At 35.5% G+C, this 19428-nt stretch overlaps 1 protein-coding gene across 3 annotated transcripts in view; it reads left to right on the top strand.

The window, feature by feature from the left end:
• Positions 1-19428, top strand: part of MGAT5 (alpha-1,6-mannosylglycoprotein 6-beta-N-acetylglucosaminyltransferase) — a 376800-nt gene that overhangs the window by 144374 nt on the left and 212998 nt on the right. For 2 of the 3 annotated variants that reach the window (XM_051985774.1, XM_051985776.1), the window contains exon 3: positions 11336-11721. In XM_051985774.1, the coding sequence (XP_051841734.1) occupies positions 11481-11721 (241 nt within the window). In that variant the 5' untranslated portion in view covers positions 11336-11480. The remainder of the gene's footprint in view (positions 1-11335; positions 11722-19428) is intronic. The other variant, XM_051985775.1, reaches the window with a different exon arrangement.

Here is a 19428-nt window from a genome sequence, read left to right on the forward strand (position 1 = left end):
GCTGCTATGGTGAGTGCTGGGAAACAAAACCATATGTAGAAAAACAACAGTGTTGGAGCCCAAAACTGGAAACAAAAGTGTGCTCATCTCTTAGGAAATGGTTAAACAAATGATGGTCCATGAACATAATGGGATATTAACAGTCTGTAAGAAATGATGAAATAGATCATTTAAGAGGAAACAATATCTCTGAATTGATGCAGACTAAAGCAGCACTACAAAAACAATTTATGCAACAATAACAACATTATAAAGCAAACAACTCAAAAGATTTCAGAACTAATCAATGCAATCACTTTCTGTTAGAAAAGTGATGGATTTAAAATGAAGAGTGAAACTTTTTTTTTTTGGACATGGTTAATGGGGGAATTTTGTTTTGATGAACTATGATGCCTATTCCAAAGTGTTTTTTTTTTTGTTTTGTTTTTTTTCTTTTTTATTGTTTAATTGGAAGGAGTTGTCAGGAAGAGACAAATGCTTGTAAAAATAAAAAAAAAATTTAAAGTATCCAATAAAAAGGAACAGGTAGGACTTGGATTGGAAGTGAGTGAAGCGGAGTGAAATTTGGAAAGGCAGTGAATAAATAGACCTTTATAGAATCACTCTTAATGTAAAAAAACTACATTACTTTTCATTCCCTTTCCTGACCTAGGAGGACTATCTCTGCTTAAAAAAGGTTCTACCAGCTAATGGCACATGGGAATAACTTAGAGGAGGAGGCTAACATTGAAGCAGGTTCCCTATATTGTCATATATGCTGTTCATTCAACTGCATAATGGTACTATTGTATGAGAGAATAAAGGTTTGGACTAATAGTTACATATACATGAGAAGTAGTTATGTACATCTGAAAAGGTAAAATGTGCCATGGAAATTCATTGGAACAGAAAGATCACTTTCTGAAGAGGATGTTTTTTATTAGTTTCTTTTTTATTTTTAGAGGTATCATCTGAACTAGGCCTTGAATCGGATTAGATCTGAAAAAGAAAGGAAAGGCTTGTATCTCATGGATTCCATCTGTAGTAATTTCCTGATTTTTCCCTCTTGTTTCTACATGAATAATACAAACACATGCACCCATACAATACATGTGCACTCCCACATATGTGTACATAATTTATAAGTGTATATGCATGTGTATATGTGTATACATACATACATATGTGCAGTGTATTTTTATCACCTTTATTTTCGTCCTTCTGACCTGAGATTCTAATTAATTTCCCTTCCTCTATCCCAGTATCCCTTTAACTCCATTTCTCAAACTTACCAGCCCTTTAAAGCTGCCAGTTTCACCCTAGTACTGCTCACAGCTACCTAGCTAACCTTTACTTCTCCCTAGCAATGACATTTCTAGATTAGTGTGTCTTTTCTAAATGTTAATATTTTAATACTTAATTACAATTGACATGTCCTCAGACATAAAAATTACAGGCAGTTATTTTCAGGGATGGAGTGGAAGGTGAGCCAGTTGTTAAATTTTCATTAGGTGATCTTTACACTTTGAAAATAGGCAAATGTTATCAAACAGAATTTGGTTTGCTGTTTTGTTGATTGTCTAGACTTAAGAAAATGATAGAGAAAATGTTGATGTGGATTCAATTTTAATAGTATTTATTTTTCCAAATATATGCAAAAAATAGTTTTTAGCATTCATCTTTGCAAAATCTTGTGTTTCAAATTTTTCTCTTTTTCATCTTCCCCAAGACAGCAAGCAATATGATGTCAATTAAACATATGCAATTCTTCTAGACATATTTCCATATTCATCATGTTCTGCAAGAAAAATCAGATCAAGGGGCAGCTAGGTGAAGCAGTGAATAGAGCACTAGCCCTGAAGTCAGGAGAACCCGAGTTCAAATCTGACCTCAGACACTTAACAATTCCTAGCTGTGTGATCCTGGGCAAAGTCACTTAACTCCAATTGCCTAAGCAAAAAAAAAAAAAAGAAAAGAAAAGAAAAACGAAAAAAAGAAAGAAAGAGCAGATAAAAAGGGGAAAAAAACCTACAAGAAAAAAAAAAAAAAGAAAGAAAGAGCAGATAAAAAGGGGAAAAAAACCTACAAGAAAAAAAAAAGCAAATAAACAACAACAAAAAGGTGAAAATACTGTGCTTTGATCTATATTCAGTCTCCATAGTTCTCTCTCTGGATGCAGATGGCACTTTCCATATTGGAATTTTCTTGAAATATCCTATTGTTGAAAAGAGCTAAGTTCATCACAATTGATCATCGCATAATCTTGTTACTGTATACAATTTTCTCTTGGTTCTGCTCATTTCACTTAGCATTACTTCATGCAAATCTTTTCAGCCTTTTCTGAAATCAAGTTCAGCCATTCCCCAAATGATGGGCATTCACTCAATTTTCAGTTCCTAGTCATACAAAAAAGGCTTATACAAACATTTTTGCACATGTGAATCTTTTTTCCTCTTTTATGATCTCTTTGGGATATAGAACCAGTTGTGACACTACTGGATTAAAGAGCGTAAAGTTTTATAGTCTTTTGAACATAGCTTCAAACTGCTCTTTGGATTGATTGGGTTATTTCACAACTTCACCAACAATGCATTAGTGTCCCAGTTTTTCCACATCCTCTCCAACATTCGTCATTATCTTTTCCTGTCAATTTAGTCAATCTCAGAGATGTGATATGGTACTTTAGAGTTATCTTACTTTGCATTTCTCTAATCTATAGTGATTTAGAGCATTTTTTCATATGACTAAGAATAGCTTTAATTTTTTCATCTGAAAATTATCTGTTCATATCCTTTGACCACTTATCAACTGGGAAATGGATTATATTCCTATAAATTTGAGTCAGTTCTCTATATATTTTAGAAATGAAACCTTTATCAGAAACACTGGCTAAAAATTTTTTTCTCAGCTTTCTGCTTCCCTTCTAATCTTGACTACATTGGTTTTGTTTATGCAAGATGTTGATTCAATTTAAAAATGTGTTCTGCCTATATTTTTCCCCACCCCTAAACCTAGTTGTTTGAACATTTACTAGCATATCTCTACTTGATAAACACTGTCATTTTCTGTTCCTTCTAGAGGAGGTGAGAAAGGAATAGAAATGTGAAATGACAAGAGTATTGTGTGGTTAGCTTCTCAAAACTTAAAAAAAAAAAAAAAACAGCAGATATGGGAAAAATAAAAAGTTCCATTATACAAATCTTTCCTTTTAAAGCTTGTACAATATAGTGGATTTTGTGTGTGTGTGTGTATATGTTGGATAGGAATAAGTGGCAAACACTAATGAAGATTACTATAGTATGCAATATAATGAATAGGTATTTTAAAGAATCAATATAAGAATTATCAGAATATATATTTATGTGATGGGCCCTTTTATTTGAAAACCTATCTTGCAAACAAAAGGTATTTAATAAATGTTACATCTCATTATTAATGAAGATCACAGCAAACCAGTAAGGTTCATACAATGATCCCTAAAGTACCTCAGGCTCATTTCATCCACATCTCTCATTTTCTAGAAGAGGAAATACACCAGGGAGAAAGTGACTTTTAGAGATCTTACTGCTAGACAACAGCACAATGTTGGCTAGCAAATAGTTCCCTTGATCAAACATAGTCCTGTTCTTTACATTGCACCTCTGTGCTTCATCTCAAATAATTCTTTTTTTCTCTGTGCATAGTGTATTGTACTCAATTTGATGGAGATAGGAGAGCTGGGAGAAGAGAATACAAAAATTATAAGACACTACATCCATCTTCAAGGATTTGTAATTTACCTGGAAATGGAAAGCATGTTCCCAGATACATTTATGGGCATTGACAGAATAATTCTCAAAAAACTCTCCCAGGATCAAACAAGATAACATATGAAAAACACTCTGCAAGCTTTAAAGCTCTATGTAAATGTTGTTACAGTTATTTTTATTAATTACTACATCTAGGTGGCACAGTGCTGGACTTGAAATCAGGAAGATCAGTTCCTTTCCTGCCTCAGGAACTTTTTAGCTGTGTGATCCTGGGCAAGTCAATTAAGTTCTCCTGGCCTGAGTTACTTCATCTGTAAAAAGAAATAATGGCACCTACTTCACAAGGCTATTTTGAGGATTAAATAAAAACATACACATGAAGTGCTTTGCAAACTTACATAAATGCTAGCTGTTATTATTATTTTTGAACAGTTTTTCAAATCTGTCTTCTTCTTAGAGTGGAAATAGGAGGCTTGTTAAGTGAAGATGAGGAAGCCAGATGGCAAAATGCAGACACTCAGTTGATGAATCTGGCAAGGGTGCTGGGATAGAACAGCTGTGACAGTCATGGCAAGGGGTGGGGGCGGGACAGGTGATGGGAAGGACCTCTCTTACATGTATGAACAGTGCAAGCAGAAATTTATTTGGTCTGAAGTAATATTTGCTGCCTCCTCTTCCCCAACTGTGCCCTTGCAAAAGAAACTTTTGAAACTTTTGTGTGGAATGATTAGAGAAGAAAGGCTTCTGTGATATTTCTCTTATTCTCGGAGATTCATTGGGATCTGAATGGAAGGTATACATCTTTTTTTTTTACTACTAAAAGGAAGAGGTTTGTGCTTTGTTCAGTGTAGCACTGTCCAGTCATTTTCAGTTGCATATAACTCTTTGCCACCCCATTTGGGGTTTTCTTGGTAAATATAGTGGAGTGGTTGCACTTCTTTCTCCAGCTCATTTTACAGTTGTAGAAATGGAGGCAAACAGGATGAAATGACTTACCCAGAGTTGCACAGGTAGTACCTGAATTTGTATTTGAATTCATTTTCCTGATCTCAGGCCCAGCTCTCTATCCACTGTTCTACCCAGTTGCCTATTCAATGTAACATTACTATTTACTAAGTCCCTTCTATGTTCAAAATCTTATGCTAGGCATAGGGGATACAAAGATGAAATGGGATATTAATTGTCTGTTGTTTTTCTTTAATTTTCTTTCTTTCTTTCTTTCTTTCTTTTTTAACTAACTAGCTTTTATTTGTGTGTTAATTGAGAATCAGCTGTTTGTGAGTAGCCAGATCATTGATTAGTGAGAGCAAAGATTCAAATTAAGATGAAATTAGAAGAAAGGATAAATATAACAAAAAGACAGTTCTAAATAGGATTTATATAAACTAAATGTTAATGAGGGGAAATGAAAATAGAAAAAAATGAAGACATTGGTTTTGATTGTGGTTATTTTATGGAAAATTTCAAATAATGTCTTTCATTTTCAAAGAGGATCACTGACATCACTAGTGATGTCTTAACTTGTACATCAATCAGATTTAAATGAGTTAGAGTTGCACAGTAAGCAGTCTCTCTCTCTCCTGCAGCATCATTGAAGTCCAGTGACAGGAAAAAAGTCAAAAATCACTGGTGATAGTCTAAAATGCAGTAGTCTTTGATGTCTAATCAAGCTCTGAGCTTACTCACTCACCTTTGGTGTGCACCTTCACCCAGCTGTCCCCGATGGTTCCAAGAAGCTGGATAGCATACACAGCATGCCAGTAAAACTGTCTCAGCAGGTGGGCTAAACTAGGTTGAAGGTAACCAACAGGTAAGTTAGGAGGATGTCTGTACTAAGCATGTGAGGACGTTCCCTGCAGAATGGGCAGAAACCAAAGTAGGTTTTGTGGAATGCTTGGTAGAGCTTGTTAGGATATTAACATATTTATCTGGAAGGAACTTGAAAAATCATTTAGAATTAGTGAATTGCTTAAGATTTCATCTTAGATAGTAGAGTTAGGAATGATAAAGTAGATTGAAGGTAGGCACTGAGAATGTTATGCTTAGAGAGATGGTATGATTAAAACAATTTTTAGGGAAGATTTGGCAAAGAGACACTGGATTGGCTGAAACTCAGAAACTCATGTAGTGGTCCAGGTGGAAGCTTTGAAAAAGATAGTCCAAACTAGAGAAATGTTATAGAAAAAAAATTAGAAAGATTTGGATCTTTTGCTAACGGTGGATGAAGAAGTAGGAGGAGGCAAAAATTACTTTGATATTGTTGCTCTGGGAGAAGGGAAAGAATGATGTAGTTGAGAATAGGGAGGAGAAAAAGAAAAAGGAAAAAAAGGAAAATAGTGGGGAAAGTAGAGAGAATAAAACAATTAAAATTGTACTTTTATTTATGTAGAATCAAAAGAATTAGTGCTGAGAAAGACTTAGAGATGGATAAATAGCACAATGACTAGTATCTGAGTTTAAATTTAGCAGTAATCTTAGGCAAGCCATTTAACCTCTATCTGCCTCAGTTTCCTCAACTATAAAATAGGTATGGTAATAATTAATACAAGCTTCTGAGGATTGTTGTAAGGATCAAACATTTGCAAAATGCTTAACACAATGCATATCACATAGTAGGAATTTAATAAATGCTTATTTCCTACCTTCCTTCCCTTCTTACAGGATAAGAAACAGCAGATTTACCACTTGGAATTGCTTGGCATTTACCAATGTGCTAAATGATGAGGATAAAAAAACAAAAACAAAAACAAACATTCTTAGATTTCAAGATGCGTAGATTCTAATAGGAAAGACTATATATATGTATGTGTATATGAGTGGGCACATATATATGTGTGTGTGTATTTACATATATATACATATTTTAAATTTTACTTTATTTTTAATTTATGGAACAAAATAAAATAAAAACCATTAATTGTACATGAAACTGCAGATATATTATGTAATCAAATTATTTTTTAGAAAAAGAAACAACAGGACTTGACTACTGATTAAAATAAAGGATGAGAGAGAGGGAGGGGTCAAAGATGATGCTTAGGATGCCTGCCTGGGAGACTAGGAGGATAGTGGTACCTTTAACAGCAAAGTTGAATGTAGTTTCTTCCTGGAGAGCAAAAAGTGTTATTGGACATTTAGGTAATCATGGCCAGACAATGTAGGTTAATATTTTCTAATGATGGATGGAGAGAATCATATAAGCCATTATTAATCTGTCTGGCAGAAGGTCCCATGAGACTCTTAGTACTTAATGCAGCAGAAAAGATAACTTTTCTAGAATACTCTAGGGCTATAACATGTGAAGACAAAACAGATCCTTAACCTGCTGTTCTGAAACCTGTGATAAATATGTAGTGAATCTTTTGTTGATAAGAATTTATTGACAGTACACTCATCATTCAATTTTTTTACCACTGTTTTGAGATGAGGATTCTCTCACTTGAAGAGTTTCCTTTTTTCCTTTAGGAATGAGCTCCTATAACTGTATTCCTAATAGGAATTGAGATTGTTTTTGATATTAGTAATATTCTGCATATGTGGTAACATTAATAGTGGTAAAAAATTATATACTTTAAGGTTTGCTAACTGCTTTACAAATATCACATTTTATCCTCACAATAGTTTTGGGATATTATTATGCTATATTATTATCACATTTTATACATATATTATATATACATATATAAATATATATTATTATCCCCATTTTATAGATGAAGAAACTGAGGCAATTAGAGGTTAAGTGTCTTGCCTTGCTAGTAAGTATCTGAGACCAGATTTGAACTTGGCTCTTCCCAACTCCAGTTCTACTGCACATTCACTGTTCACCTCATTATCTAACTGCCTTGTATTTATATAGCAGTTTTCTTGTTTAAGAAAGGAATTTTATCCTTCTTTGTACAGAAAGTTGGAATACTTAGCAAAATAAATAAAAGTGCAATAGAATATTTTGTTATGTTCAATCATATCTGACTCTCTTCAACCTCATTTGGGGGTTTTGGCAAAAATACTGAGTGGTCCATTTTTCAGAAAAGGAAACTGAGGAAAACAGGGTTAAGTGACTTACCTAGGGTCACAAAGCCACCCACAGTGGCATATAGAATATGTAAATAGGTGGTTTTCTTCTCTCTCTCTCTCTCTCTCTCTCTCTCTCTCTCTCTCTCTCTCTCTCTCTCTCTCTCTCTTTCTCTCTTTGCTGAGGCAATTGGAGTTCACACAGCTGGGAAGTATTAAGTGTCTGAGGTTGGATTTGAACTCAGGTCCTCCTGACTTCAGGGCTGGCACTCTATCTACTGCACCACCTAGCTGTCCCCAATATGTAGTTTGCTAAATCAGTATTCAACCTGGGATTTTTATATATGATTTGACATCTTTCCCCCCTCATTTTAAAAATAGAATATTCAATACAAATGACTACTCCATATCAACAAACAGTTATTTGTATGCTAGAATACATGAATATATGAAATAGGCCCCTTGACAGTTTAAAGAAAAAAAAAAAGAAAACCCTGACACATATACGATCATGGAAATATCATTCCCTTCCTTTCTTCTTTAGCCGTATATACTTTCAATCATTCTCACTCTTTCTTAGAACTTCACTTTTCCCCCATTTAGTTATTCCTTCCCCACTGCCTTCAGACATCCCCAAATCCACTGTCCATCCTTAAAATAAACGAACTTCAGTAGGTCACACCAAGCTGTCATCCTCTATTTCTTTTTCCTTTCCCAGCTAGAGTTCTTTGGAAGCTGACTACAAACTCACTGCATTCACTTTCTATTCTCTCATTTACTGTTAAATCCTTTGTAATCTGATTACTGCCTTCATTACTCAAATGAAACTACTTCCTCTAAAGTTTTCGGGCCATCTGCTTCATTTGACAGTATTGACCAACGGTCTTCTTCTTTATAATTTCTCCTTTCAGGGTACTTATGACAGCACTCTTTCCTGACTGTCTTTCTTAACTAACTGACCACTCCTTTTCTATTTTCTTTGCTGGTTCATTATCCACATTATGCCCCTTTAAGTGAATATTATTCAAGATTTTGTCTTCTTTCTCTGCAGACTTTCTCTTAATAATCTCATTAACACCCATGATGTTAATTAACTTCTTTTTGCATACAACCACAAACTTTATCTATCCAGGCCTAGAATTTATTCTGAGATTCAACTAAGCATCAGTATCACCAATTGTCCATTATACACTTCAAACTTGATTTCCCTGAAATAGCTCAGATTCAGTATGTCTAAATTGAGCACTTTATCTCTTTATCTTTTCCCTCCAAATCCCCCTCTTCCATAACTCCCCATTTTCTTTGAATTTATAATCATATTTCTAGTCTCTCAGGTTTTCTGATCTTATTCACCATTGTCATGTGTATCTAATCATGGCTAGCCCAGCTGTCTCCAAGCACGATTGGTCCCTTCTTTTTACTTACACAGCTTTCACCTAGATTATCACAATGGCCTCAGTAAACCTGCTTCAGCTACTTCCCATTCTCCATATTGCTACCAAAGGTAGTTTGCTTAAGTCCAGATTGACCTATGATATCACTCTGCCACTTAGTCATCTCTACGCTAAAACCAAAAATGAACGCCACTGTATGAGTTTTATTTATACTCAACTACAGCCAACCTTTCCAAACTCACTGGGCACTACACCCCAATTGTGACTGCACCATACAGCCAAACTCCTTTTTTTCCACTTCTGTTTCTTCATCATGGTACTCCATCTCTCATTGCCATGCTTTTCCTACACACCTAAAACCAACTTTTTTACTCACTTTTGTTTTATGAAATCCTTCTCTTCAAGGTCTTGGCAAGGGAAAGGTTTGTCTTACTGTCAGAGTTTGGGGAATGGTATCAAGGAGTTTTAAATAAGGTAAAGAAAATGGGAAAAGAGGAATGGAATGAAGAACTTTTTGTTATAGAACTGTGAGCAATGAAATCTAAAAGGTAGGTTGGTACCAAATTATTGGGGGCAGAGGTAGTATTGGGTGGGAGACTGTTAAGCGTGAAGCTTAGTTTGTCAGATGTCTTCATGGCACTTGCCTTCTGCTTTTTAGGAATGATTAGGACCATACTTAAGGCTTATCCTTATTTGTATTCTCTGTAATAAGCCTTAAATTGTTATTATTGGTAGTTCTTTGATTAAACGATAGACCATCTACACCCACCTCTGCTATTGTTTATCTGAAGTCATGTCTTGTCCTGGGAGACTCCTAGAATTCATAATATGGCATCTTATCTTTAAGTCAGTAATACTTTTGCTTTTCCTTTGAGTCATCTTCCACAAATGCAAATGATGATCATCTATAATTTATAGTGTTAATTTTGCTGGATACAGAGAAGTTAAATGTCTTGCCTATGTTCTCTTAGCTAGTAAATATCAGCCTGGAAATTTAAACCCAGATCTTCTTAACTACTATGGCTAGGTTATGCTGCCCATACTTTATACTTAGGAGATTTTAATCACTTATATATTTTGTTTGTTATGATAATAAATTATTATTATGGTAACAATTCATGCTTAGTCCATAGATCCTCAAAGATCTCTTTCCTGTCCTTTTAGAAAAGGCCTTCTTGGTTGTTAAATTTGGTATAGTTGGTTTGTATTAAAGTTTGTCATTTTTACAAAGAATCAAAACACAAACATTTATTAAATACCTTCTATGTATCTGACCCTGTGTAAATGCTGTGGATGAAAAGATAAAAATGAAAATGCAAAGAATAAATGTTACTTGAAGCCATACATGAGTCCTATTTAAGGACCTCCCAATTTGCATTATTTCAGACAGTGTCAGACAGAGGAAAGAATGTGGTTTCATTTAAAACTGTTGAAATATAAAGGCAAAGTGTGAGATAACCACTGACATTTTTCAATTTGTGAGTAGAAAATTAAAATTAATTAAGTATCCCTGGACATAATCATTTGATAATCATGCTTTGGAAAGATGCCATCCACAAGAGTTCTTGCCTTCTGAATATTCCTAGGAAAAGTCTGCATTTGTCTGAATTGAATAAAATAATATTCTTTTGCCTCTCTTAGCACTATTACCCATGGAAGGAACTCTAGTTTCATTATCACCTGTATAAATAGCCCTTTGCTCTGGGTTTGGTGGTGGTGGTGGTGGTGGTGGTGATGGTGGTGGTGGTGGTGTATGTGTGTGTGTGATGGACAGAAGCTCATCTAACAATTCTAGAAAGTGAGGAAGGGGGTTGATATGGATGACTTTCTCCCCTCCAGCTGTTTTCCAGCATCCAGTGGGCTCCCTTCCCATTCCCCCTTCACTCTGCATAAAATGAGTTTCCTGTTTCAAACTTGGTCCAGACTTGTACATTTTTATTACACCTGTTAACACACATACTCAAACATGCAGATACATCTTCCCCTTTTTCATTCGTACAGCTTATCACCTTGCCAAATCTTCCCGCCCCACTTAGTCAAATTTTCAACCACAATGCAAAATATAGAAGTAAGCATTTTTTTTTTTTGACAGTTCACCTTCTATAGCCACCAAAGTGGAAACCTAGTGTCTTTGCATGAGAGTTGTCTATTCTTTGTGGTTAGCTGCGCTATACCAACTTTTTTCCCTCCTTCTGACAGCAGGATGGAACTGAAAGAAGGAAATCGGCTGACACAGGAGCCCGAGTGAGACTGACACTCCTTTCTGAAACCAACACCATGGATTTGCATCTCCCTTTGGTGCTTTAAGATCCAACCCAAGGAAAGAAGCAGCTCCTTGGGAGCCATGGCTTTCTTTGCTCCATGGAAGTTATCCTCTCAGAAACTAGGGTTTTTCCTGGTGACTTTTGGCTTCATTTGGGGTATGATGCTTCTGCATTTTACCATCCAGCAACGAACTCAACATGAAAGCAGCTCAATGCTTCGTGAACAAATATTGGACCTCAGCAAAAGGTACATCAAAGCTCTGGCAGAAGAAAATAGGAACGTGGTGGATGGACCCTACGTTGGTGTGATGACAGCTTATGGTAAGTCTTAAATATGGTGTTTCTCTATTAAAATAATTGGTGGTGGTATTTTAAAAATTACAGTCACAAACTCCCAGTCCTCTATTAATTGAGTAATTATAATTGAGTGTGTTTCTCATCATCTGCATCTTTAGGAGCACTCACTAAATTAGCTACTTGGTAATGGTGCCATAACAGATGCTCTCTACATCATTAGAGCTGACCCTTTCTGAAAATAAGACTCTAGCCACCAACATATTCTCAAATATTCGCTGACTGATTTCATTGGAGACATTTGTAGGTAACTCTTAAATATCTCTGTGTGGAAGTTGCTTGGCAAATTTCTAAGCTTTATTTTTTTCCCCCACACAATACATTTCTGGACCACTTTCTTCCTCATGTCTCCAACTCATACAAACTAAGCCTAATTGGGATTGTATTGGGGAAAGTGAACATAATATTGCTGAATGATGACAACCACTGACATGTTTGAGATTCTAGATTAATTCAAATAATAAGATGGTAATATTTTGCATTTTTTAAATATTTGACAATCATGGAAACTTATTATAATCTTCAAGATATATCCAATTCTTTAGAGAATAGTTCCCTTTTACCTGTGTCATTCTTAAACATCAAATTTTTTTGAGCAAAACAAAATCAAATTTAATGATCTTAAATGCAAAAGTAAAAACAAACAAAATCCACAAAAAAAAAAGCAGAAGAAAATTTAACAGAAACAGAACAACTCAAAATAGTCAAGTCAACATGAAGAAAACTTTGGAAGTTAATCTCTAAAATTACAAATTAAAGCTTTCTTGTTAAAGATAACTGGCCAAAAAAAAAAAAAAAAAAAATTAGATAACTGGCAAGAAATAAATATTTTCTGGTATGAAAGCAAATTTTCAAAACAAAACGCTATTAAGATAGAAAAAAAGAATCTAGTACTCACAAGAAGGGATTCAAGAAATGAAATGCTCAAATGTTTATGAAACACCAAGATGTTTAAGAGTCTATCGGAAACCTCCTGTACACCTTTGTTCCTCTCAGGGTTGATTATATATCTGGGCAAGGGAATACTATTGAACAGGTATTTCTTTTGCTTCTAAGTTTTCATGTGTGTGGAATAGTAGTGCATCATGTCTGAACTAATTGTAGGAACTGGTAGGTATGGCAGAGAAGAAAATGACCATTTTACATTGTTTCTTGCATAAAGATTTCATTAAAAATAATTTAAATGACATTTACTTTCCCATTTTATGTATCTTCCATGAAGTTTTTGTCAAGTTTAAGGGAGTCTGTCAAAGTATTTCACGAATATGAGCTAACTCATCAGGCTGTCTGCTTTTGATCTCTCCCTTCAGAGCATGGCCAGTAAGACATTTGTTACTAATATGCCAAAAATAAAATTCCATCTTTCCATAACTTCCCATCTAGCTTTTTATCTTGTGATCCTATTCAGAATAGACACGAGGCACAATTTTGCAAGAATTTTCTTTAATTTTCTGACCCATTTTTAGAGAATAGCTTAGAAATTAAAAATTTACTGTCTAATTTTCAGTTAACTAAGAGCTTCCAGGACATTTCTAGAATTGTTTGTTTAAGCTATATGAAACTGAAATAATGACTCCAATTCTTCTTCATTAAGAACTTTGGTAATACAGTCTACATTCAGTATCCTATTTACATGAATTTTTTTCCCTTTATGGGATAAGGAGGACAAAGAAAGTAATTTTACTTTGCTTTTATTATGAAAGTTAAAGGCAATAAGATATGCTGGACTGAGATACCGGCTTCAAAGCCAGAATATTTAGCTTTAACCTCTGACACATATTGGCTGTGTGACCCTAGACAAATCACTTAATCTCTCAGTGTCCTAGAGAACTTTTTAAATCTATAAATTGCAGAGCTGATAACTTGCATTGCTAGGAAGGAGGTATTTCTTTATCCAAGAGTTCCTGGGACAATTAAATCATAAGTCTAGTCCTCATTCCTATTTCTAGAAAAGCTTTGTGAGAAGGGTCTTGTTTAAATCATATGAATATTCGATAACAAAATTCTACTTGCTCTAGTTCATTTCTTCATTGATTTTCAAGAATGGTTGTTCATAAAATAGAATGTTCCCTGACATTAGAAAGAATAAATAATTATACCTCAGATTTTAAGCTTCATAGGAATAATGTTAAGGAACAGTCTTCGTTTCAGTTTCCTTTCTGAGTTGGGTACCTCTTCTTTTCTTTTTTCTCTCTTTTACAAGATTCATCAGGAATTCTTGCATATCCTGTTATGATTTCTTTCCCTTATGGCAATTTGTCACATCAGTCTAAGTTGTTCAGTTTTGTAGTTGAGAATGTGCCAACGAAACAGACAGTTCAGCTGTGCTAAATATTTAAGATCATAGGGTGAATATCACTGACCAAAAGAGAATGGGAGCAGAGAAAGCCAGTTATCAGACATCACAGTCTTTTATCAATCCTCTAGCAGGCCCACATTTTAATTATTTAAAATTTGCTAGCTTCAATTTATTTCCCTTTATTTTTTTCTAGTTTCAAGCTGAGAACTTAGAAAGATCCATGGTAGTACTCTATACGAAGGAGGTTTGATTTCTAAGCACAGTACTTGGAACCTGTTTATTATGCTGTATTTTTGCTGAATCCATTACTGTCAAATGCAGAAACATTGGCAGTCTATCCCGTAGTTTTCTGGAGATGAGGAAGTGGAAAGTTGAAGAGTTTAGCCACATAGGCAGAATTGGGATTGAAATGCAAGCCCTTCGATGTCTATTCTATTGCTGTGGATGAACTGTTTAAAAATCTGTTCTGAAAGAGGGAAAAGCTACTCAGCAACCATTCTGAGAAAGATGTCAGATAATAAAATGTCACAGAATTCTTCTCATCCCCTCTCATATCAGATTAATTAAAAATCTTGTAGGTATACATTAAGAGAGCATTTGGTAGACATGCCAAGTCCTTCCAGAATCACAGTAGGTTAATTCAATAGTTTAAAACTGAATCGTAAAACTCCAAACCTAGAAGATATTATAGAGGAGTCATTTAATCAATTTTGGTTGCTAGGGGTAGTTCCCTTTTGTCCAGGTCTAAGGAAAGTAATGACTGATTTTGTTCCACACAGCTTCATTCCTTATTGTTGTTTTTCTTTGTTCTTGAAGAGGACCAAGACATCAGGAAGGGGATGCCATGAAATGCAAGTGAATTGGATTTAAGTGAGGGAGACTGTGCAAGATCACCTGCCTAATTTTCCCCTCCAGAGTCATCTGGGTCCAGTGGCCAGATAGAGATCCTACTGTATGCAGTGGGAAACCCCGGCCTTTTTAAGTTAAGGTCTTTAACAGGTCTCAGTTTGACTGAGGTTACACCCAGTCAGTGATTAAGGCAAGTAAGTAGCAAGTACGGTAAAAAATGGCCTCTTTCACCTAGTCAAAACTAAAGAAATCTAAGAGAAGAAGACCCTCTGGGTTTCTGATCAAAGTAGGAATAATTGCTATTTATTTTCACCCAGAATCGATCAGATTCAAACAATGACCATATGGAGCTTGGCTTAGGACTTATTGATAGCCAATTAGAATCAGATTAATTTTGGTTTAAGACCTGATCGTTAAGAAAGGAATCTAGCCAGTAAACACTAAGATATCTTGGGAGGTTTCAGAGGTGCAAAAGAAAAGAAGAAAAATGCTTTTAAGAGCATCTGTAAGCATAAGGTCAAAATAGGTACATGATTGATACATAAAGGGTGATACCACAAGCAAATTAAGAATACATAGAATAATTATTTGTCAGATTTATAGATAAAGGAAGAATTTAGGACCAAAGAAGATATAGAGAGCATTTCAAAATGTAAAATTGACCTTGCCCTCACTTAAATCCAACTTAACTCATCATATTCAATCCATGTTGTGATATCATCTCCTTGATGTCATAGTCCTCTTCAAGAACAAAGGACAAACAACTTTTGTGAATACAGCTGCTCTACTGGGAACCTAAGTGGTCAGTCAGTTAACTCCCTCCTTCCTCATCCCTTTCTTCCTCCTTTCCTTTCTCCCCTTCCTCTGTCTACATAGTAGGTTATAATAACTTACCTGAAGAAGTTCTTAAAAACTTTTTTTTTTTTGATCGCTGAACCCTCCCAAAATATCTTGGGGATTACTGGCTATATATTTTTTTAAGGATCATGCTTTAAACCAAAGATATTCTGACTCTCATTGACTGGCCAAAAGGGTCCCAGGCCAAGATCCACGTGGTCGTTGTTTGGGTCTTGATTGACTCTGGGTCAAAGTAAATAGCAATGGAAAGAAACTTTTGATCCCATTTTGTATTTTAAAAGAAAGAATGGTCCCTGGGGTGTCTCTCTTGTGGTCCCCTTTGGCATGTATTTTCTGTCCAAATGGGAATATAATAGTGTTTTCCATCTTTTTTTTCTAGTATAAGTAGGAAAAACATGTTGTTGTTGTTGTTGTTATCAGTTTGATGCACTAGCAAGTTCCTACTATGTGCAAGATATTGATCCAGTAACAAAACATGCAAAAGTGAAATAGAATCTTCCTGATTCTGGGTTCAGCACTCTATTCCCTGCTTCATCTCTCTGCTTCTTCATATGGTATACAGGGCCTTAAATACCAAGAAGAGTATTTTTTCCTTGTAGAGGAAGGAATTACTGACAGTTTTTAAGCAATAGAGTAAGACAGTTGAACTTGTATTTTAGGAAGAATATCTTAGCAGAAATGTGGTAGGATGGATTAAAGAGAGGAAAGACTGGATGCAGGGAGATTGTTTTAGATCAGAGATGATGATAAAGAGCAGTATTTGATGAGTGAAGAAAAAGGAGAAGGATGTGACATGTTATAGTGTTATAATCAGCTAGACTTGGCAACAGGACAACTTTGGGGCATAATCAGAGAGAAAAGAATCTAGAATGCTAGCCCCAAGGTTTCCAGCTTGAATGACTGGGAGGATAGTGGTATCCTCTAAGCTAAATATATAAGTATGTAAGTATGTGAGTATTTGGGTTTGAGGTTTTGGGAAGTATTTGGGGAAGAGATGGCAAATTTATATATATGATGACTAGTCACACCTGGGGACCTCAGTCATTCGTAGGTTTGCTGTGCTAAAACTTGTACTCTGCACATTCTTTGATTCTTGTTCATTTGCCTGGGTTTTGAACTACTATATATGCCTTGACCAGACTTCTATATATTTTTGCTCCCATTATTTAGTCATAATCCTTGGCTTCATTTTTTTGTTCATCCCTTGCCAACCCCCCCCCCCCCTAAATTGCTCTTAACATTTAGTTTCTCTGCTTAGGTGCTTCTTCCAGAGCTAGAAAAAGCCATGTAATTAAATTGACTGCGTACATTATCAGTTTATGTGACTGAATTCAGTTGGGCATTATTCTAAAGCAAAGCAATCCTCCCTAATTGATTTTTTATTTCAACTCCTTGATGGTCTGTTCTATAATTTTTCTTAGACTTCCCCAACTTCCCATCACTTTCTCCTTTCTCACCCTCTCAGCTGAGTATCTCTCCTTTTATTTTTACTGAGTAGATTGAGGCCAGTTGAGCTAGACAGGAGCTCCCTCTTTTCCCCTTCTCTTCATCTCAAAACTTCTTGACTTCATCCTTCATATTCTCCTCCTTTCTTCCAGTCCCTGATAATGAAGTCCTTCTGGCCAAGATCAATATTTCAATACAGGAACTTTATCCAGCCCCCTTTAGCAAATTGGTCCTTCATTCATCACCTTCCCCTATTCTAATCTTGTGTTTCCTTACCTTTTGGTAGCTTCCTTATTTCCTTCCAAAATATTCTGGTTCCCCCATCCTTCAAAAAACTTCCACTAGATCTGACCATATGGTCAAGCTATTATTATCCTCTATATTTCTTCTCCTCCCTTTCTCGGCCAAATTCCTTGGGGAGGGGGAGGAGGATTGTGTGCCCTTTGCCTTCATTTCCCCTTCTTTCACTTTGTACTGTGGAGTCTAGCTTCACTCAACTGAAATAACTCTCTCCAAAGTTAGCAATCAATTATAAACTGTGACTTTTTTTAGTCTTCATTCTTCTTGACCACTTCTCAGCATTTAACACGGTTGACCACAATCTCCTATTGGATATTTTCTCTTTTCTAGGTTTCCATGGCACTGTTTTTTTCTGGTTTTCTTCCTATCTGACTGATTGGTTCTTTTCATTATTTGCTGGCCCAGCATCCATTTTATTTCCTTCTTTTGTAGATATTCCTCAAAGTTCTGTTCTGGACTCGTCTTCTCTCTGTGTGTCTCTTGTCTCTCTATTTCTGTCTCTAACTCTTTCCACTTTCCCCATCTCCCTGTCTCCCCTTTTTCCTTCTCTCTCTTCTCATTCCTTTCCATGGGTTTATCAATTCTATGTAGATGAACTCTGAATTCTATCTTTCCAGCCCTACTTTTATTCTAAAACTCCAGTACCATATAATCAAATGATTAGTCAGTCTATGGCGCTTATTGAACTTTCCCATTTCTATCAAAGATACCACCATTTTTCCAGTTATCCAGCTTTGTACCTTTGGAGTATATTCTCTCCTTATATTCATCTCACATAACTCTACACTTCATTGAGGCTCAGCTGAAGCATCACCTTCTTATATGAAGCCCTCCTAGAGCTCCTTCTACTCAAACTTCCAGTGCCCTTTCATTTAGATTTAACTTCCCTGAATTTATTTTGTATTTATTCTGCATATACTAAATGTGTACATATTGTTTCATCTGATGAACTGTCAACTTCTTGAAAATCAAGACTGTCATTTTTGTTGTTTTCTCTTTTCAGTGATTTACTAAATGTTTATTGATTGATCTGTTATGTACTTCTTGAAACCAGAAAGCCCTTGTCTCTCTGCCTGCCTTATTTTGGTCTCCTCTTTCACATTTTTGGTTTTGCCTCTCCCTTACCACCACCTACAGTCAACAGAAGAGAGAGAAAGAACTTACTATGAGTCAAGCACTGGGATGGTATCAGGGAATGCAAGTACAAACCAATACCCAAGCCCCTGTCCTCAAGAAGTTTATGTTCAAATAGAGAAAAGAGAGCTGGAAGGGAAAAGAGGTGGGATAGAGGGATATTGTGACAGTCAAGATTCATTTGAGTATATCTTTTTTCCAAGGGGGTTTGGACTTTTGTTGACTAATCAGTGATTATAACTTCTAGAGAGAGTCCAAACTGTTTTTAGAAAAATTTCCTATGAAGAGCAGCTGATGGCTTCTTTCTCCTTGTTTCTGCCAACATATTTGGAATTCATACAGACATTTTATATAGCCTCCTGTTTAACTTTTAAAATTAGTTTTGTTTTTATTTTTAATTAGTATAATAAAACTGTCTAGTATATTTTCCAGCCCTTACTCCTACAGACATCTTGAAGGACTTTATTTTTTTTTTTCCTTTGAAGGAACTAGGATGTTAGTACTTCCCTGAGAGTAACATTCAAAACACCACCATTGAAATAGCAGAAGTTCCCTTACTACTCTGAAAGGAAAGGAAGCACGCCATTCTTGGGTAGAGAGTAAAACTGACTAAAAAAAAATATTCATAACTGTTTGATGTGGCTATACAGTGTCTCAGGGAGATGCCTGTCATTAAAAAATGTTAACGTGGCTGACTGAAAACCAACAGCTCAAAAGAAAAGACCTTATAGATTCAATGAGTCCTTTTGGGTTAATGCTTCCCCCCAGATCTACTGTGTTATAAGCAT

Source organism: Antechinus flavipes, chromosome 3 (assembly GCF_016432865.1).
Source record: "Antechinus flavipes isolate AdamAnt ecotype Samford, QLD, Australia chromosome 3, AdamAnt_v2, whole genome shotgun sequence".
In the NCBI taxonomy this organism is placed as follows: Eukaryota; Metazoa; Chordata; class Mammalia; order Dasyuromorphia; family Dasyuridae; genus Antechinus; species Antechinus flavipes.